This window comes from Lissotriton helveticus, chromosome 1_1, assembly GCF_964261635.1.
Source record: "Lissotriton helveticus chromosome 1_1, aLisHel1.1, whole genome shotgun sequence".
NCBI lineage: Eukaryota > Metazoa > Chordata > Amphibia > Caudata > Salamandridae > Lissotriton > Lissotriton helveticus.
In genome coordinates this window covers 3284894-3307671 of record NC_136057.1, presented here as the reverse complement: position 1 = coordinate 3307671, position 22778 = coordinate 3284894, and the positions used below count along the sequence as shown (strand labels likewise).

Here is a 22778-nt window from a genome sequence, read left to right as displayed (position 1 = left end):
CGGTCCTGCTGTGAGGATGGAACCCAATGATGAAGCTTGTCACACTTGGGTGAGTGAGGGTCTTGTTGGAAAGAATTAGCGCTTCTAATTCCCACTAGTAGTAACCTTCAGCTTGCTTACCAGGCCTACCTTTTGTGTGTGCATTCAGATGACTAAGGAGCAGTACGTCGTCGGTCTGTTGCTTGCTCCTCTTATGACCCCCTGTATGATGTGGGCATTTATAATTTTCCAGGTGGCCACCAGCCTGCCAGGTGTGTCGAGACCCTCTGCTCTTCTGGATTAGAACAGTTACGAGAGGTAGTGGTCCAACCAGTATGACAAGTGCAGAGCATGCACTGAAGGCAGAGAGACATGGCATCCCCATCATGGTGCATGCAGCACCCAGGCAAGAAAAATCAGTTATGGCCACCTGACCCAAACAGGGCTGGCTGGCCTCCAGTATGACCCTGAAGTTCAATGTGGAGGGACCACCCCGCCAGTGGTTTCTTTTAGTTGATGCTGCATCAGTAGATACATGGTGAATTGGCCATGTAGGATAGCCACCAATATAGCCTTATAACCCGCCGTAGAGGGCTATACCAGCTATTAAAGGCCCTCTCCAGCGTTAAAGGACCCGAGCCGAAGGCGAGGGCCTTTAACAAGGGAGAGGGACTTTAATAGCGGTATAGCCCATCTACGAAGGGCTATCAGGCTATTAGAACATTCTGACAATAGAGGACAGAATGTTCTAACAAAAAAAACAAAGCCTTTTGGGAGCGTGAGGGGATTGGAATCCCCTCAGGCTCCCTGAAGCCTTTGTTCACAGCCAGAGCTGTGAACAAAGAAACAATGGAATGTTGGAGCTCCAGGCTTATACCAGCCATTAGAAGCCTGGAGCACTCCATTGTTTTCAATGGAGCTCCCAACATTCCAATGTTCTAATATAAAATAGTTCTCCTATTCTTGAAAATCCTCAGTGTTTATAATCTTATCCAGCTTGTTCCTCTAACCATCAGCTATCTCAACTGTCCCGCCATCTTTGTTTGAGCTGTGATTCCTCTCCATTCACTCAGCTAGCAGAGATGCACTCTGCAATCAGAGGTTTTGAGACCAGACTTGTCTGTATGTGATTAGGAGTTACATATATTAGCTCTACTTTAGAGAAAGGGGGATAAATGTACAGAACTGCCCTATACCTGGGCTTACAATGCATCAAAGTTCTTACGCCAATAAAACCCAGGCACAGGAATGATGCATTGGCTGTTGTATAGGTATCTGACCAGCTAAAGTCCCTTACAATAATGTATACTACAAGAAAACTCATCCCCTCAACATGTAAGGGCACACATAAAGTAGACAACTCAATCAATGTCACTTCTCACTACATTACTGACATGTCACGCATACATAGGCATAGTGGTACACATAAGTGCACTATGCTCACATGTATGTGTAACATCCAGGACCAATGTGTTAAAGTGCAAGGTGAGTTTTCACCTTTTCACACTCTATCACATTGGTCCATACACATGAGGCTACACGTGTCATTCAAAACTGACGCATCGACTTTGATTTCCCAGGCATTGCTGTAGTTGTGTCAGTCTTATGATGAAATACAGCAATTCACCACTTTTGGGCCAGGCGCCTTGCGGCATCCTTCACACGTATGAGTCAAAATTTCTGATGCATCCTTCGGACCTTGCATCATGGAGCCCCATATTGTAAATAAACACATTCATGGCGTTGTAAAGATTTTTAAATCATGCACATGAAATTTTGAAGCATAGCCGCCATGGCCATTTTTTGTAAAACGAGACCCTAATAGTAGGTGAGTTTGGTGACTATGTAAAGCCTACTTTCCCACAGATGCAGGGAGATGGGCAGAACTGATGCACTGTGCCTTCTGGTAGTCATCCATCTGTATCTTTGACCCCGTTGTCGCTCTTTGGATTCTATCAGTGATTTTCTTGACCGCCTGCTTCATCTCAGCATTTCGGAGACTATAGATCATTGGGTTCACCATGGGAGTCAAGATGCTGTGCACCACTGACACAAACCTATCAACAGAGAAAGTGTTTGTGGCTGTGGGCCTGAAATAGGTGAATAGCAGAGATGTGTAGAAGATACTGACCACAGTCAGGTGAGAGGCACAGGTGGAGAAGGCTTTGGCCCGGCCCTCAGAAGATTTGATTCTCAGGACAGTGGTGATAATGAACGTGTATGACATAATCATAGTCAGAAGCGTTCCAAAAGCAAACAAGCCACCCAGTGGAAGGATGACCAGAAGGTAGATGAACGTGTTGGAGCACGAAAGCTTCAGCAGAGGGGGGACGTCACAGAAAAAGTGCTGGATCTCATTGGACCTGCAGAACGAGTGCCTGCTCATCAAAATCACGTGCACAGCGGAGTAAACGTAACCAGTCGCCCACAAGCCAGCAGCCAACCAGGAGCAGGCACGCTGGTCCATGATGCTGCTGTAATGCAGAGGGTGACAAATGGCAACGTAGCGGTCATATGCCATAGCCGCCAGTAGGAGGCACTCAACAGTTATCAGGCTAGAAAAGAAATAGAGCTGGATCATGCAGCTCGAGAAGGAGATGGTCTTCTCATCAGATAGTAGGTTTGCCAGCATCTTAGGGACAGTGACAGTGGAGAAGCAGCAGTCGAGGAAGGACAGGTTGGAGATGAAGTAGTACATAGCCGTTTGAAGATGGGCGTCTAGGTGTATTACGGCGATGATGAGGATGTTCCCAGCCAGGGTGGTCACGTAGATCAGTAGAAATATTATGAAAAAGAGACCCTCCACCTCAGGGATGGATGACAGGCCCAACAGGATGAATTCAGTGACCCGGGTTTGGTTGACCATGTCCATAGTCTCCTGGGCTGTTGTCTGAAGAGGAATATCATATTATAATATTAAAGATAGAACACTATTGGCATGAAGAAAAACAATCTGGATAGGTGTAGGCATGGGCACAGATACAGTATTACCAATCTTAACAACATGGATGGATGGATGGATGGATGGATGGATAGATAGATAGATAGATAGATAGATAGATAGATAGGTAGATAGATGGATAGATGGATGGATGGATGGATGGATGGATGGATGGATGGATGGATGGATGGATGGATGGATGGATGGACGGACGGACGGACGGACGGACGGGCGGGCGGGCGGGCGGGCGGGCGGGCAGGCAGGTAGGTAGGTAGATAGATAGATAGATAGATAGATAGATAGATAGATAGATAGATAGATAGGTAGGTAGGTAGGTAGGTAGGTAGGTAGGTAGGTAGGTAGGTAGGTAGATAGATAGATAGATAGATAGATAGATAGATAGATAGATAGATAGATAGATAGATAGATAGATAGATAGATAGATAGATAGATAGATAGATAGATAGATAGGTAGGTAGGTAGGTAGGTAGGTAGGTAGGTAGGTAGGTAGGTAGGTAGATAGATAGATAGATAGATAGATAGATAGATAGATAGATAGATAGATAGATAGATAGATAGATAGATAGATAGATAGATAGATAGATAGATAGATAGATAGATAGATAGATAGATAGATAGATAGATAGATATTAACTCAAAAAAGCAAAGGTTAACAGCACGTTATAGTTAGGTGAAAATGTCACTTACTTATACAATTTTTTTACATGTGTTTATTTTTGTTTACATTTCCCCTGTTTTTAGCGCGGTAGCTGTCCCCATACCTGCATATAATTGTACTGCCCACCCCTGTTTTAGCGGGTCCGGTTCTGGGGGTTTTGGGGCTCTGCTTCGTTTGCTGATTGGGCGCCATCTTTGGAGGGGTAGTGACGCTTTCTCAGAGCCATATTGAGCGTCCTAGTGGGGCGGATCTCACCTCACTTGGCGGCCCTACTTAAGGCGGTTGGCCTCGCTGTTTTGCCTTGTCAGGATTCATTCGCCCTGCTTGGCAGCTCTGCACTGTTTTCTGCGCAGTGTGTAGCGCGCTTGGCTTTTAATTACCCGTTTTCGATTTGTGTTTATTTTTGTTTGCATTTCCCCTGTTTTTAGCGCGGTAGCTGTCCCCATACCTGCATATAATTGTACTGCCCACCGCTGTTTTAGCGGGTCCGGTTCTGGGGGTTTTCGGGCTCTGCTTCGTTTGCTGATTGGGCGCCATCTTTGGAGGGGCAGTGACGCTTTCTCAGCGCCATATTGAGCGTCCTAGCGGGGCGGATCTCACCTCACCTGGCGGCCCTACTTAGACCAGTCCTCCTCGCGCAGCGGGATCGCGCCAGAGTCCTGCCCGTCTGCGCCCGTCAGCGACCCGGAGGCGTCGGAGCGGCGGGTGGGGCTTGCTTTATGGGCTTATAAGCTGCTGTCGTGAGGATGGTATATTATTAGTCGTTGGAACTTCGCTCTTTGCAAAAGGTAACTTGCGCCTGCCACACAGTCTTTCCTGGTTGCTATAGGGGGAAGAGGCAATGCCCTGGCTGTGGTTGGTCACCAGGTTATGTCCCGGCCACTCTATTGAAGAGGGGAGTGGGCAATGTGAAGCATCTCTGCCTGCTTTTAAACACCAGATCAGTGCGCAGACATGCTCAGGAGATCTTTGATCTCCTTGTTACGGAAAAACCATTATGTCTGATGCTGACAGAGACATGGCTAGGCGATCTGTCCAATCCTGATATCGCCTCAGCAATCCCTCCTGAATACAATATTTTTAGGCAAGATAGATTGGAGGAGAGGGGAGGAGGGGTGGCACTTGTGGTGAATAAACTCGCCGCCTGTTCTATCATCCCCATGGATACTATTACAGGTTCGGAAACCCTTGCCTTCTCCATTGTATTGGCCCCCCATCAAGCTCTTAAAGGGCTGCTGGTCTATAGACCCCCCGGACCGGCTGGTTCCTATTTTGATGAGCTGCAGTCAGCAATTTCGGGGTTGGCCTTGAGAGCGGAACACTGTGTGTTGGCTGGGGATTTTAATGTCCATATGGATGAGGGAGACGACCCGGATGCGATCAAGTTGATCGATATCACGGCCCCCCTTGGCTTTGTCCCTTACCTCTCTGGCCCAACACATGACAGGGGCCATACCCTGGATGAGGTCTTTTCTACCTCCCCTTTAGAGGGGCTAGAACTTTTACCAGTGCTCTGGTCTGATCACAGGCTGGCCATATTTTATGTGCCGGGCTCGGAGAAACCATCTAGCACTGCTCTCAGACAGCAGGGACCTGTATCTAGGGCATTCCATCGGGTGACTCCAGAGATGCTATCTCAGGCATCTCTTGACCATCCCTGCCCCCTTTCGGGGGACCTGGATCGGGATTTAGAGTCTCTGCAGGTGTGGCTGACGGACAGGCTGAATGATCTAGCCCCTGTGAGGGCCCCCCGGTTAACATCGAAGCGGGTTTCTGCCCCTTGGTTTACGGAAGCACTGTCTGCCTCTCGCCGGCAGTGCAAGGTGGTCGAGAGGGCGTGGCACTCACAGTATGACCTGGTGGCCAGGTAGGCCTACAGGACTGCAATTAAAGTATACCATTGTGATATCCTCCTTGAGAAAAAAGGTTACTTTGCGAGGAGGATAGAGGCTGCCTCCAATTCATGCAAGGAGATCTTCGCCATTGTGAGGGAGTTCATGGCCCCACGGTCTAATTTAACCCAGGCCGCTCCTTCTGAGTCGTGGGTCTGTGCTCTTGCCAACTTTTTTACTGCCAAGATAACGTTGATTCAGGACTCTTTTCCCTTGAGGATGGTCGAAGTTTGTCCTAGTTCTGGGGACGGGTCAGCTCCACTGGCCCCCCTGGATTCCGTCTTGGCAGACTTTCCGCCTATTTCTATCTCTTCGCCATTGGCTCATTTGGCCAACCTTAAATCTGGGTCGCCTCTTGACCCATGCCCGGCTAAATTCCTGGCGAAAATGCCGGCTGTTGTAAATCCGTTGGCAAACCCTCTTTTGAATCTCTCCCTGAGTGAGGGGGTGGTCCAGCAGGCTTGGAAGCAGGCGATGGTGATCCCCCTTCTTAAGAAGCCTGGCCTAGATCCTGAGGCGTTGGCCAATTATAGGCCTATCTCTCTCCTTCCGGCGTTGGCCAAGATCGCGGAGAAGCACGTGCATGTCGTGCTCTCCGATTTTTTGGAAACTAACAATCTGCTTCATCCCACTTAATCTGGCTTCCGCCCCAACTTAAGCACCGAGACGGCGCTTCTGGAGGTGTCTGAAGCCATTAAGGAGGTTCTGGATTCAGGAGGCAAAGCTATGCTTTGTCATGCTTGATTTGTCGGCGGCTTTTGACACCGTCCCCCACGAGGGGCTCCACGTCAGACTCCATGAGATCGGTCTGAGGGGGACGGTGTTCAGCTGGTTTAGATCATTTTTAGGTGACCGTCGACAAACGATCTGGGCCTCTCCTAGCTCTGCCGTGATGCCGCCTCTGGGAATCGGAGTCCCGCAGGGCTCTGTGCTGAGCCCGACTCTCTTCAACATCTTTATGACTCCCTTGGCGGCACTGGTGGAGTCTTTTGGGGTCCAGATCGTATCCTATGCCGACGATACCCAGCTCCTCTTTACGTGTGGGAAAGGAGAGGATTTTGACGGAGAGAGTATTCGTGAGTGCCTTGGGGCTGTTTTTAAATTGTTCCAGCTGAACAGTCTCAAATGTAACTCAGACAAGTCTGAGGTACTCTTTTTCGGCTGTACTTCTGACCCTGACTGGCAGGAATGGTGGCCGATTAACATGTTCCCTCCAGCGCACTCGTCCCAGCTGGCAAAAAACCTGGGAATCAAGATCGACAATGGTCTGACATTGAGATCTCAGATCCTCGGTCTGACGGGAACATGTTTCTGCCTCCTTAAGATGTTCCGGAAGTTTCTTCCGCTGCTCTCAGAAGAGCACAGGAGGATCACGGTGCAGGCCTTAATTGGCTCCAGATTGGACTACTCCAACGTCCTATATGTGGGCCTACTGGAGTATCTTTTACAACGGCTGCAGGTGGTGCAGAACTCAGCCGCACGTGCCATCTTTGGCCTTCACAGGCAAGCCAGAGCGTCCGGCCTTCTGCAGTCGCTTCATTGGCTGCCTATCTGGAAGCGGATAGTCTTCAAGGCTTTGACTTTGGCCCATAAGGCTCTCTATGCCTCGGGAGCAAAATACCTTCACCGTAGGCTTGCTTTTTATCGCCCGGCTCGATCTCTGCGATACGAATCTCTGTTCCTTGCGGTGGTCCCTCGAGTAAAGAGGGCCCGCATCGGGGGTCGCTCTTTTAGGCTGAAGGCACCGCAGCTCTGGAATGCTTTGCCATTGGCATTACGCAGAACCTCTAATTTGTTGACCTTTAGGATGGGCCTTAAAACCTGGCTTTTCGCCCTCTAGCTTGTTTTCTTCTCTGCCTGCTGATGTCCTTTTATTTTTCTGTGTTATGTTTTTCCTTTTATGAGCTGCCAATAAAAGCGCCGGGACACTCCAATGGAGTAGCCGTGCGCTATAGAAATTAAAATTAACATAACATAACATAACATTAACTGTAGTGACTTAAAGTTGTGTCCCTGCCATGCACGGTGTTCTCATTAATGATTTCATTTCAGATGTCATAAGAGAGGTTATCAAAGATGTAATAGAAAATGTTATGAGTGATGTCATATGTGAGGTCATAAGCAGTGCATGGGGAGGGTATGCGTTTTAAATTTTAGTGTTTTCTCAGTTTAATTTGGCATTTTTAAGTGACTGTAACAACATTTTAACCTTTGGTGTTTCAGTGAATTTCTAAGGTAAATTTTTAATATAAAGTAATTTATTACCACGCCAAATAATAACATAACCTTAACCTTTGCTTCTTAGTGACGTTCTGATTTTTTTTTAAATGTAGAGTAACAATGTAAAGCATGTGGTTTTCAAAAAAGAAGACCTATTGGCTTTGTCAAAGGACCAGAACCCAAACTATAAAAGGGAGGCCTATTGGCTTTATCAGTGGATCAGTCATCACCTTACCTCATATAACGCTTACCTATTGGCCAATCAGAAAAGCAATACAATATTTTATCAATACTGATAATGTAATTCATTACTTATAAATACACACATAGCAATACATAAAAACAGAATTCAGTGATTAAAACTTCTCATACACCAGCTGGTTACAATATTTATGTACAATTTAAAAAGATGAAGAATACAAATCTATGTAAGGAGAACCTACCTAAAGTGCTATCTGCTTCTAAAACATTGTTACAGTACATAGTTCTAAGATTACATATAGATGAAGGACAGTCAATCAATTAATCAATCAGGGTATAGAAAGTGTGCTACTCACCCGTGAGGGTCTCAAGGTACTGGGGGGGGTGTCAGCAGATCGGCTCAGCGGAAGAGCCAGGTCTTGAGCATCTTCCTGTAGGTGTTCACGGAGGGGGCATGCCTGATGTCTGCCGGGAGCTCATTTCAAGTTTTGGCCGCGATGTGGGAGAAGGATCTGCCACCTGCTCTGGCTCTGTGGATGCATGGGGTTTCGGCTAGTGCAAGGATCGGAGGCTACTTTTCAGTACGTGAAAGTTGACTCTGTCGTTGATGTATTTGGGTCCGGTGTTGTGTAGGCATTTGTAGGCAAGGGTGAGGATTTTGAAGGTGACTCTTTTCTCCACGGGAAGCCAGTGGAGCCCTCATAGGTGTTGACTGAAGTGTTCATGCTGGGGGGGGTCGAAGACGAGTCTGGCGATGGTGTTTTGTGTCGTTTGGAGTTTGCGGAGTAGGGACTTGTTTATGCCGGTGTAGAGTGCGGTTCCATAGTCAAGTCTGCTGGTGATGAGTGCGTGGGTGACTCTCTTCCTTGACTCAGGGGAGATCCACTTGAAAGTCTTGCGGAGGTTTCGGAGGGTGTTGAAGCATCTGGAGGAGACGGCGTTGACCTGTTGGTACATGGTGAGGGATGAATCGAGCATGATGCCGGGGTTGCTTCCGAGGGCTGTCGGCCACCAGGTGTTGTCCCATGCTGAGGGGGAGGTTCCAAGGATGAGGACTTCCGTCTTCTCAGCGTTGAGCTTAAAGAAGCCATTGATCCTCCAGACTGTTACTTCTTGCATCCCTTTTTGGAAGTTGAGTCTGGAGGTGGAGGGGTGTTTGGTGAGGGAGAGGACAGCAGCTCGTCAAGGTACACTGAGCATCTAGAGTGTACAACAGCCCGTAAAAAGAAACTTAAGTACAAGCATGTTTCATCATCGTGAAGTTGTTGATGAGGGAACATTTCTCAGTTATTTAGAAAAGTATGATTTTGATAAAATAAATATTAAATTGGACGTAGGCCAGGTAGATGTATTGAATTCAGCAGTTTTAGCGGAAGAGATATCGGTGGCTATCGATGCCCTACCGCCAGGGAAAGCAGCCGGAGAAGATACTCTACCTGTTGAATTTCATAAGATCCTTAAGGCCGGTCTAATTCCGCTAATGCTTAAAGTCATAAATCATATTACTGTTGAAAAATCCATACCTAAGACCTGAGATACAACAAATATTGTTTTTTTTTTTAAAGAAAAACAAACTGAGTGAAGAGTGTGGGTCATACCACCCGATATCGTTAATAAATACCGACGCAAACATTTTTGCAAAAATGTTGTCGATACGCCTTGCACCCTTTATGTTACAACTTGCTTCTGCCCTACAACGCGGGTTTATAGCCGGAAAGGATACAACTGCACAGGTGAACACCACTATTGTGGCCTTTGATGCTGCATCTAATATTAATCTGGATAATGGAATGATTATGCTCGATGCAGAAAAGGCATTCAATCATGTAACCTTGGACTGCCTATGGGCTATACTAAATGTTTACAATATCAAGGGCCGCTTTCATGATTGGGTTTGAGCCTTACATGGGTCCCCAAATGCCAAGTTAATCTATTTAATTTACCAGTCTACACCATCCAACTTACTCAGGGGTACAAGACAGGGGTGCCCTTTATCACCCCCACGTTTTGCCTTATATATGGAACCATATATTAAATCTTTGCTCTCCAATCCATCTATCCCACCTGTTGTCTTAGAGTCTTAAGAACTGATGGTCACGGCTTATGCCGATGACATTGCAGTATTTTCTACAGACCCAGTAAAAGCAGTAGAAGCAATTCAAACCAAAGCAAGCTTATTTGGCTATTTTTCAGGATATAAGCTTAACCTTAGTAAGACTCAGACTGTCCTTAACTTAACTGGTGTTTGTACGTCAGCAACTTATTTAGGCGTTCAGATTGCTTCAGATATACGTAAGATTATAAAAATGAATTACGATACTCTACTAAAATCGATAATATCTAAAACGAGAGTCTGGCATAAATTGCCATTTAGAATTATAGGGCGATGTAATATCATAAAAATGATTGTATTACCTAAATTTCTTTATTTATTCAGCGTAATACCGGTGAGAGTCCCAAATGACTTTTTTAGTAAACTTGAGGGTGCCATTAGTAGCTTTATTTGGAGTTATAAACACCCGAGACGAGCTAAAAAATATTTAAAACTTCCTTACTGTCAAGGTGGATTCAAGCTACCAGACTTTAAATTATATTTATGGACCTCTTTTATGGGGCGTCTCCGAGATTGCCTAGATGTTAGGAGTAAACAAAGCTGTCATAACCACGCTATTGGCAAAGAGAGTAATATGTCCATGTACAGAATAAATGACCCAACTTATTTTAAGATAGTCAGATTTAAGACTCTTAAAGATATAGCTTACATATGGCAGGAAATTACAGCTAATCATTCTCTGCCTCTGATACATCTAAATATGCCATCATGGGAGAATCCTCTATTCCCTGATGTTTTTAATGATGTGGTAGCTAAATCTTGGGATGGATTCCGTATTAAACAGCTTACTCACTTGTATTATGCTGCTGGGTTCCGCACATATATAGATCTGCAAACTTCATTTGGTCTTCCGAAAAATATGTTTTATAAATGTCTGCAGCTAAGAGATTATTTACTGGCTCTAAAGGGATAAAACAACCTATAGGCTCAGAAGTACAGCAATATATGCATTCAGATTCGAAATTGACTATTAGTTAAGCATATCAGATACTTTCCAAAACTTGGGAGGATGACTACCCAAAGATAGCACTCAAATGGACTGGGCTACTGGGTCAAGCTGTTAATTCGTCTGAGATAGAAGAATCAATGGAGAACTTAAATAGCTTGGTTCACTTTATTAATCTTAAATTGCATCAGTTTAAAACAATGTTTATGCTTTACTATACACCAGAACGTATAATTAAGTGGATAGATCCTGCTAATATAAATACGAATATAAATACGAATGATAAATGTAAATGTGCCAAGTGTGAAATGATAGCTGCAGATATTTAACATATGTTTGTTACTTTCCCAGATCTGGCTGTCTTCTGGGATGAGATACGAGATATTATATCTGATCGTCTAAGAATTGATTTTTACTTAGCAGAGAACGAGATTATTGTTGGCTATAAAGCAGATGTACCTCTTCGACTAAGATCTCTAATATCAATTATGCTTGTAACTGCACGCCTTTGTGTTGCCTGTGCTTGGATATCTAAAACTCCTCCTTGAACTTTTGAATGGTGGGCAGCATTAAAGGATATTTTAGAAAAAGAGATGGCTATAGCTAAGGGTAGAGGCATACGGTCATGGAGGAAGTTCTATCGAATTTGGGGACATCAGATAGATTAAGTAAGGAAGAGTATATATTTTCGTAATCTTACTTTATACCTTATTTATTTACTCATTGGTTTGAAATATAATGGCATTTTCGTTTGTCCCTGCTGCTTATATATTATGTATGGATCACTGAAAGAATATCGACTACCAAAATATCGACTACCCAAAATATCGAGGAAAAAATATCTACAGCAAAAATATCGAGTTTGTATGTACAAACAGGTAAGTACAAAAATATCGAGTACAAAATATCGTTTACAAAAATATAGTTGTAAAAAATATCGTATTTACTAAAAACAGTGTTAAATTAAATTAATATTAATAATTAATTACTAAAATATACTTAAAATTACTTAAATTAACTTATAATAATTAAATAATTAATGAAAGTTAAATAAATATTTTTTTATTTCATATTTATTAAACATATATATATAGTAATAAAATATAATAAAATAATACCCAAAAACTGAAAACTGACCTTGAACCCTAAAAATACCCCTTTACCCAAAAACTGAAAACTGACTCTGAACCCTAAAAATACCCCTTTACCCAAAAACTGAAAACTGACCCTCAACCCTAAAAATACCCCTTTACCCAAAAACTGAAAACTGACCCTGAACCCTAAAAATACCCCTTTACCCAAAAACTGAAAACTGACCCTGAACCCTAAAAATACCCCTTTACCCAAAAACTGAAAACTGACCCTGAACCCTAAAAATACCCCTTTACCCAAAAACCCAAAACTGACTCTGAACCCTAAAAATACCCCTTTACCCAAAAACCCAAAACTGACCCTGAACCCTAAAAATAAAAACAATTTATTTTACTATCTATAGTATATACTTACATATTTTCACTTTCTATATTATTTACAGTCGATATTACTGCACTTACCTTAAAAACGATATTTTGGCTGTCGATATTCTGTCCAGTCGATATTTTGTCCAAACGATATTTTTTCCTCGATATTCTGTCCAAACGATATTTTGGAGTCGATATTATGTCTGTGCACCATTATGTATCATGTATTATATGATGACATGATTGCTTTGTCACTACAATGCTTACTTTCCCAAAAAAAACAAAAAAAAAACATCGTGAAGTTTTTTTTTTTAAAAAGCAGTGACTGGGTGCAATGCATCAGTTTATTACACCTAATTAAAGAAATGTAACATTTCTAGCTCTATCCGAGCCACGAGGTACCGACGGACAGTGCGGGGCCTCCTCCCAGAGCAGTCTGCCAGGTAGAGGTGAGGCAGGATTTCCTACTTATTGAGGATACCTGGGTATGACCTGATCACCAGAATATTAGACAGGAATACCGGTGGAGTATTATTTCAATTCAATTTAATTTTGTTTTTGTCACATATTGGCAGCAGCAATATCACAATTTTTTTTTCCATCTGGTCCTGAAGAAAGCCGATGATACCTTGTGATCAAGAGGCTGAAACATGTCGACCATTTAGTGACAGTGGTTCTACCTCTATACCACTGTGCTGTTCCTTTTTAACCCTGTCAAGCGGAGCACATCAATAAACTAGTTAGTGCATCCCCTTAGACAGTTTTAATCTCACTTGTTAATGTTGTACACAGCGCTGCTATTCTCACTACACCTACCTTGCTCACATATGGTATTATTATCCCTTTGCCCATAAAACATCTCTGAGCTCCTCCTTTAAGATCCCGGAGTAGTAGCTCCCAGTGTGGACTAGGTTTTCTACACTGGTAAGGGGGACCCATATGATGAAGCATGTCACCTTCGGGTGAGTGAGGGTTCTTATCCTTAAGGGATGTCTCCCCAAGTTAGGTGCATGACATCACAGGGGTGTTAGAGAGGATAACCTACTCATTTACCATATACACATGACCTTGACCACAGTTGTGCATTTTGTGTGTTATACCTATGTAGTATACAAACAGCAATGCGGAGAAATAAATAGATAAACTCTATTTTTTGAATGAAAAACAAATTGATCTCTGACATTGAGCATACATTCTGTACATATAATAACTGTGGGCAATGAACTCCACTAGAGGGGGAGTTTTGGTATGTTATGTTATGTTATGTTAAGGCCGTACTTTTAGAGCGCACGGCTGCCCAAGAGGGCGTCCGGGCGCTTTGGCAAAGAGACCTGAAACCTAAAAACGCAAAGGGAAACAGCACTGCTGTCACAATGATTACACAGAAAAGAGCAGAGTCTTCAGCTCTTTCCTGAAAGCCAGGAGGTTCGTAGCTTTACGTAGGGGGAGAGGGAGCTCATTCCAACATCGAGCTGCCACAAATTGAAAGGATCGTTCTCCCATCCGAACACGCTTAGCCGGGGGCACCTCCAGTTTAGCCAAATCGGCAGATCGTAACACCCTCCGCGGCACATAGAAAGCAATCCGCTTCCTAATATAATTAGGACCGATGCAATGAAGGGCTTTGAAGGCCAGCGTAAGAATTTTAAATCTGATTCTTTTAGAAATAGGCAGCCAATGCAGCCTATTCAAAAGCAGTTGAGCGCTGGCTCTTCTTGGCAGGCCGAAGATAGCTCTGGCCGCCGAATTTTGGACAATTTGCAGTCTGGCCAGAAGATACTTGGGCAGACCTGCAAAGAGCGCATTAGCGTAATCTAACCTAGATCCCACTAACGCCTGGACTACTGTCTTCCGGTATTGTAGGGACAGCAGAGGAAGAAACTTCCTCAGCATCTTGAGGATACCAAAACATTTCCCGGATATCCCCATGATATGGGGGCGAAAGGAGAGATCATCATCAAGCACCACTCCCAGATTTTTCACTTGGGAAGATGATTTCTCAGGGGGGAACATATCCTGGGGCCACCAGGACTTCCAGCCCGGGTCAGGGGCACAGCCGAAGAAAAGCAACTCAGACTTATCCGAGTTGCACTTCAGGCTGTGTCGCTGAAACCACGCAAAAACTGCGCTCAAACAGCTCTTAATCCTGTCGCCGTCAAAAGCCTCGCCTTTGCTGCAGGTGAACAAAAGCTGGGTGTCATCAGCGTATGAGATGACCCGGGCCCCATAAGCCTCCGCTACAAGCGCCAGAGGGGCCATATAGATATTAAATATGGTGGGGCTCGAATGGACCCTTGAGGAACCCCAACCTCTAGCGCTTGCATTTCGGCGGAGAACGGGGGAGCCCAGATCACCTGCCGGCGGTCCGATAGGAAAGAATGGAACCAGTCCAACACCGTCCCCCGCAAGCCGATCTCCCAGAGTCTTTAAAGGAGGCCAGCATGAGGGACGGTGTCAAAGGCCGCCGACAAGTCCAAAAGGACTAACATAGCCTTACCCCCAAGATCGAGCGTCTCCCTGATGGCGTCGGTCACCTCCAAGAGGGCCGTCTCCGTGCTGTAATTCGCACGGAAACCAGATTGAGAATCATGCAGAATGTTATTCTTCTCAATAAAGGTGGTAAGTGTGAGTTGAACATGCTTCTCAACTACCTTCGCCAGAGCAGGGAGGAGGGAGATCGGTCTATAGTTAGCCAGCTGCAACGGATCTAACTGAGGCTTTTTGATAAGCGGCAGAATAAGTGCATGTTTCCACTCCCGCGGCACCACTCCGGAACTCAAGGATAAATTGAGCAGGGGGTTCAGCAAGTTGTTAAGTACCGGAGCCACCCTGCCCAAACACCTTGCTGGACATACGTCCAGGGGCGAGCCAGATTGAAGCCGGGTCAGTAGCTCCAAGGAAGTTGCGCAAGTCAGTTGCGGAAAGACCGATAGTATGGGCTCACTTTCGGCTTCTGAAGATGGTACCTGTCCGTTCTGGGCGAAAGCATCAGCTGCCCCGGATAAGTCCACAGGGGGAAACGAATCCTGAATGGTTTTGATCTTTGTGACAAAAAAGTCTGCAAGCTGTCTGATCCACCCTTCCGTGTGAGAGTGTGGAAGAGCTCCTACAGCAGGATCTACAAACTCCTTAACAATTCTGAAGAGTTCCCTACTCGTATCGTAACTACGCATTACAGTGAAAACAAGGAATTAATTCAAAAACTATGACGCCGCCACAAATAGCGGAGTTAGCTACTGCACCCGCAACCCTTTGATAAAACAACTTTACCTTGACATGCTAAAAAGCATGTAACCAATTCACAAAAGTGAACTTTGAAAAATATCAGGCAATGAGAAAGGTGATGATTTTGGGGTCTCCTCTAACCTAGGGGAGGACCAAGCAGATGCCTTGAACACAAAGAGCAGATCATACTAAACGATTCCGTGGTTGCCCCATCCTCCTAGGACCACCCCAAGCAAAGTTATGGGCAAAAATACAATGCCAACTAAAGACCCAGCAAAGCATTATGGGGTGAGATATTAGAGATTAGTGAATATTATAGTATTAGCTCTCAGCTGAGCGGGGAGAGCCTGCTCCTTGAGGAATGTTTTGATATTAGATACTATAATATTCACTACACTCTAGAATGTCGTCCCATAATGCTTTGCAGGGCCTTTGATTGGGGTTGTATTTTTGCCCATAACTGTGCTTGGGGTGGTCCTAGGAGGATGAGACCACCACCGAATCCTTCAGCATTATGTGCCCTTTGTGTTCAAGGCATTTGCTTGTTTATCTCCCTAGGTTAGAGAGGACTCCAACATTATCGCCTCTCTCACTGCATGCTGTATTTTCATTTACACTTTTGTGAGATGACTATATGCATTTTAGTATGTAACGATAAAGTTACTTGCTGCTTTACTAATGGGATGTGAGGTTTTTGTTTTATTAATTGGGGTGAGATGGAATAGAGTTATGGTGCACAGTTCACAGAGTTTTAGTTCAACTCCGTAGAATTCCACGTAGTGTTACTCCGCTAACTTCGCCCACCATTAACACTTATTTGATTTAACTCCAATACCAACAACAGAAATTGTAGTAAAATAATATATTTATCTTTCAAATAACACAACATACAAATCATATACACAAATTAATACATAAATATATACACAACTCCTTTCTACCTATTCTTATATTATGGATGCTAAACAATAAACAAACAATAAAATTCAAATACAAATCCGTAAAGAAGGAAAGTAGTCCAGAACACACTCAAGGGGATACTTCAACCCACTACATAAAATAGAGCGTTTAGCAATTTCCTGTGCATTTAATTTGTGATCTGTTGGGCTCCTTCAAATTGTGGGATTGACACGTTTCAGCCCATTGATTTGGGCCTCATCAGGACAAGTGCAAAAGGCATACAACACCTACAAAGTAATATATACAAATAAATATCAACTCTGTTATATTTACAAAATGAATCTTACACAATGTATTATTATATGACCGTTTATCACCTTTCTTGAACGAGCAGTTAGCAGTGCAGGACAGCAGAAAATGGTGACAATGATGCACATTAGAAATATAGAACGGTGCATGGGAATAGACAAGGTTCTCAAAACTCTCAAAATACCGCGTGTCAACCATAATTAAAAAAACCAAGAATGGTAGATAGAATTCCACCACCAGTGTCTTTGTCAAAGCAAAATGGGTGTTCTAAAATGGGGTCGTGAAAAGCAGAAAACAGAAATCAAAAAGAGACTGAAGAATCCTAAAAAGTCAAAGGAAAAAAAGGAGATTTTTTTTTAGAAAAAATACATAATCTGGTGCAATCCAAAAATGAAGACCCACATATACCTAAACATGTGGATGACCATTTAAAAAAAAATATGGCTGCCTTGAAAGGGTCAGTCCAATGCTGCGTACTATGTGGAGGCAAAAACCAAGGGTTATACCATATTAATAAATTCTAGATGGCAATGAATTCAAGCATGATGGAGAAAAATATATATATATCCGGACTTACATCGTAATTCAAAGGTACAAATAAATGACACTGGGTTATGATGTGCTCTCCATTATGATTTAGAAGGATATCGCGGGGTAATAAGAGAACTCGTCTCCACAGTATACTGACATCAAGCCCCTAGCAAGAAAGGTAAGCAGAAAGGGTGGTTAAATGATAGACTCGTTAGTACAACAATCCACAAACAAACTATGGCAAACCGCTTACTAATAATATGCTAAAAATCAAATATATGCTCGGACACCCTGCGGTGCAGCGTCTTTAGACCAGATTGGCAGCGGTAAGGCAGCGTTCTCTGTGTCACAGAAAATCAGGTGACACGAAGAATTGTACCACTACATATTTAAATGTTTCCTGGGCCTCAACACTGATGACAGAGACCGGATAGACCGGAACACAAGTGTGGCCTCGCCCACAATAGGAAACTGGGGCATCGCGAGTCGCAAAGCAATAGGGCTCCAAGCAAATAGAGAGCCAGATGTAAAATAAATAAATAAATAAATGATGTGGTAGGGACACAAGTGTAGCCTCACCCATATGAGGAAAGCAGGTTGTAAGCAAGGAGAAGAACTCCATGAGATTTGAGAGTCCATTGCCTAAATAAAAAGATTACACAATATGAAAGGGAACATAATGTGAGGCACTGACGTTTGCAGTGCTGGAATTATGAAAACATCAATTGAAAGGAAAAGGAGTGAAACAAGTAGAACCATCACCCAAGGTATAGCCAACTGCTCATCCTCACTGTATAAATTCAATAACAGATCAGCACATTATGTATATAATTAAATCCAGTAGAATCTAACAAGGAATACACTGCCATGTATAAGGAGGAACCAATGACACTCCTATAAAGCATACTCAGAAAAATTACATTCCGAATTTCAAAAAAATAAGCACTTCTTTTTAAATCTTCCAGCAAAGTACAGCAGAGTCGTGGCCAGCCACAGTTGTTATAGGCCTACTAGTTCTTTCTTCTATTTTTACTATTGTAATAGTGCCCACATTTCATCATGATCATTCAGGGTTTGAGTAGCAATAATTCTGGCTTCTAGCCTGTTCAACACTGCCTGTACATTGTCCTAATTCATGTATGTTTTGTAGTACAATCGAAACTGACCACTTCATCTTGTTCTCTTTATGATGTGATTTTGGTAATGTTGTACCGACGGGGCTCCCTTTATATTACATTTCACTCTTGATTTATGTTGTAAAATTCGGGTCTTAACTGGCTGTATCATTTGGCCAATGTAAAACATATTACATCAGCACTTGAGGCAGTAAATCACATTTTTGGTGTTACAGTTCGAAAAAGGGTTTTTGCACATGTTGTTTGCCCTTAATTATAATGTTTTTGGAGTCACTGGTCAATACCGATGTAGAGCATGTTTCCTTAGTCCTGTCTGCTCTTGATGAAGGCCTGTGTGACGGTCTTTCTGGTGTCAGCCGGGAGCCGCCTGAAGATCTTGCGGAGCAACCAAAGAGTGTGGAAGAAGGCGGATGAGTCTGCGTTGACTTCTTTCTCCGTGGATAGCTTGATGTCCAGGGTGATGCTGTGGAGGAGGGCATGGTCTTTTGGGACGGGCTGGGACGAGCTCCACAGGCCACCATGCATCGTTTCATGGAGAGGTGTTATTCCCAAGGATGAGGACTTCAGTTATTTTGGTGTGGAGTTTGAGAAAGTTGTACTTCAATTAGTCTGAAATGTTTTGCAATATCCCATGAAGTAGTCCACATATCCACAGATACCCAGAGTGGAAGCTCTCAGTGACACACATGGCAGCCATTTCATAGTTACCTACGTCTTGGGATGTAGTGTATAATATGGTCCAAGGCTGTATGGACTGTATGCATCAAGACAATGGGCCTGGCTGGAAAGGTGTCTGTATAATAATGCACACCTTCAGAAGGTCGTCACAATGGTGCGCCATGTTTCTTTGTAGCTCACATCACAGATCATGTAGGGTGACCCTGGGAAACATGATGTCAGTGGCCTGGTTGAGTCAGTGTAGGACATGACTAGGGATAAGGATAGTCAGCAGATGACGACACAAGTGTGTATTCATGTCTTTGTAGTGCTCAGCATGTGAGAACTGCACATGTTGTGTGTTAACTATTGATTTATACTTGTGTTAGATGTATACAACTTCGGTCTCAACAAAAGAGAGGTCCAAAAACTTGCAATGTTAATCTGTTTATTCATCACTTGAATTAATACAGGTCAACACCCATCAGAAGTGGTTCAGTTAGAAAACCATCACCTTGAAGGTGTGGACCCTAGGGTCTCTGGGCGGTGCAGCATCCATTGCAGGACAAGGTGGGAGGATCTGATGCACTAGACATGGGAGATTGCAGTTGCCTACCCGGAGCTTGATGGGCAATTGAGGGCCTGATAGCAGACACACGGGTGTGAATCCTGGCCAGAGTTGTACATGCTACATTACCAACTTTTAGGGTTGGCAATGTAGCATGTCCCCATCAACATTGGGGTTGAGGAAGAGTTCTTGTTTGTGTAGGTCAGGTAGTAGGCACATGATGATGTGCCTTGCCTATTAGCTTTATGGTCAGGAACAAAGCAGAATCCGTTCCACTACCAGTTTAAAGTCTTAAGCAGACACATGGATGAGTAAAGTGATAAATCACCTCATGTTCTTCGATGTTCTGGGTGACAATTGTACCAAAGAGGCCACTTGTCTTCATTGTGGAAGGGGTGATGTACCCCATGTGATGGTAGCCCTATTACATGTGACATGGCATACAAAGCACTTCTTAAGCAGAGACTAGACAACACTTACCATTGACTTTTTTGCAAGTGGACCTATGATAAAGTTTCAAGTCAAACATCTCACCAGTATGCATGTGACATGATTTTTGCTAGCACATATTGAATTCAAAGCTTTGTGTGAACTGTGTGGAAATGTTTATTTAGGAGCCATCCTGTTTGGTGACATAAGTTCTCTATGGCTTACTACAAGGGCCAAAGTATACAAGGTGATCAACAATCCTAGTATGGACACAAGAATGGAGTGTAGACAAGTCCATGAATGCATTTGAAGCTGTTTGGGGTTATGCCATCACTGTGACCAACTGCGTCCAGGTTAGGTAGCATGCTAATGTTGAATGCTACATGGTGAACCATGAAGCTATGCACTTTGTAAGTGTTTTGTGTTGATATCTGATGGTCATATATGGTAAAAACATTGCAATGAACTACTTTATATGTCATTTCAGATTCATCCCGGCAGGCCAAGGAGAAGGGACCAATCACATTGGGGACACAGCTGGTCACAGTGGTTCCAGTCATGACAGTACATAAATTGAGGGACCCGGTGACCGAGAGGGGGTGGGGAGGGCCACAGAGGACTCAAGCTTGACTTACTCTTTTACTAAGTCAACCTCCAATGGACACTCCCAAGTGGTGGCAGATCTCACAGGATATGTTCCACCTTCACCCTTGTCTACCACCCCTAGTTTTAATCTAGCCCTCTCTGTTGCTCCCCAACTAGTTGGCCGGGCCCATTTCCTCTATTTGAGAGGAGAAGTCTGTTTCACTCCGGCACCTCAGGCCCTGCCCCTCCCCCACTGCACAAAGTGAGGAGGCTATTGACCTCCTGAGAAATATTTCTGTGGTTCAGACTGCACTACTGAATGCCATCCAGGGGCAAGGCAGCCTTCTGCAGTAGATGGTGGCCTACCTGGAAGGCATTTGTAGTGCAATGGCTGGCCTACAGAGATAATTTCAGGCTCTGGCCTCCTCTCTCAGCACAGCCTCCCATCCCCCAATCTTGTGACCCTCCCTGTCCCTTACCCATACCCATACCCCCATACCCTATTCCCAAACCTATCCAAAGCACACACAGACATTTGCACACACACACTCATACAGACCCAAACAGGCAGCACATCCACACATAAGCCAAACCCTCTCTAAAGCAGGCACACATCCAAACAGTCAGACACTGCACCGACTACAGCAATCACAGGCAGCCCACCAGCATAACATTCACAACCACCACTGACACCACCACACTCACATGCTCACACTACTCCTCCATTACATTTCCACATAGCCCACATGCATGGACACACAACATCCCCACCACTGCATCCACAGCCAGCACAGACAGTACCACACCCACCCCCTACCACCATCACTTCCATACACATACCACACACAACCACATCCACTGTCACCATGACATTGGCATCCACACCACCCACAACCAGCACTTTCACTGCTGCAACATCCACAGATACACTAGTCACATTCCACACACCTAATAAATATAGACACACATAATCAAGCGCCCAACAGGCACCACAGAATCAAGACACACCCCTACTTGCAGCACATACACCTGACACACACATGTACCTGCACCCGCAGCAGACCCAAACACACCAAACACAGTCACTCCCTTTACCTCCAAGACCCCCATTCCTTACCATTCCCACCACCAAGTGCCCTATCAAATATCCCTCATTTTTCCTTGCCATTACTCCTCCCAAACTTCCAACCACCACTTCCAAAGACCTTAGTACCCCTCTCACACCCACCACCACCTCTTCCACCTCCAAACCCACCCCGCTTCCTGACCCATCCACCCCTTCCTCTTCCCAAGACACCCCTGCCTAATGTTCCTAAACTTCCCATTCCCACAGGCCCCCTCCTACACACAAGTTCACACTTTCCTCTTCCAAAACCACCACTTTCCAGACCAAGGACACACTTCCCAAAACCAAACATCCCCATCCCAAATAAGATTTTGAGGTGCCTGACCTGCCCAATGGATGCTGCTTTGTGAGGTAGTTACCCTAGCAGTGTCAGTTAGGGCACGTTTTGTGGCACAGCAGTGTGCTAAACCACACCAATTGTATGTGGACTTCCCATTGGCCTTTTGTTATATTTGGACCCTGTGATAATTTGATCAAATTAAAATGTGTTAGTCCTATCATTACTATTCCCTAGATATTTTTGGGAACCTAATGATTTTGCAGAGTTTTAATTGTGACTTATAGTGATGTATAGTTATTTTGTTTACACTTCGTGTGCATGCACAATTTGATATGGACTGTGATGGTGAATAGTTTTTATGGGCAGGCATTCATCATAGTGATGACGGCTTGCACCAACTAATTGATCTGATTAATCTGATCTGACACATTGGAATGTATGCCTATAGGTGTTTTTTTTGCTCCCTGTTTGCTGATCATATAAACAGGTTTGTGTATTTAAAACTTGGAACCTGTGCAGGAGTCTCCCAAGAAAAGAGTAAATGTTGCATGTGTGGGAGGATTCCAAATTGGGCCAGACATTGATTGGGGTGTTATTTCAT

At 44.1% G+C, this 22778-nt stretch overlaps 1 protein-coding gene across 1 annotated transcript; it reads right to left on the bottom strand.

Moving 5' to 3' along the window:
• Positions 1-1831: 1831 nt before the first annotated feature.
• Positions 1832-2851, bottom strand: LOC144757066 (olfactory receptor 5V1-like). The gene has a single exon (XM_078646355.1). The coding sequence runs from the start codon at positions 2849-2851 to the stop codon at positions 1832-1834; it is 1020 nt and encodes a 339-aa protein (XP_078502481.1).
• Between the last annotated feature and the right edge of the window lie 19927 nt (positions 2852-22778).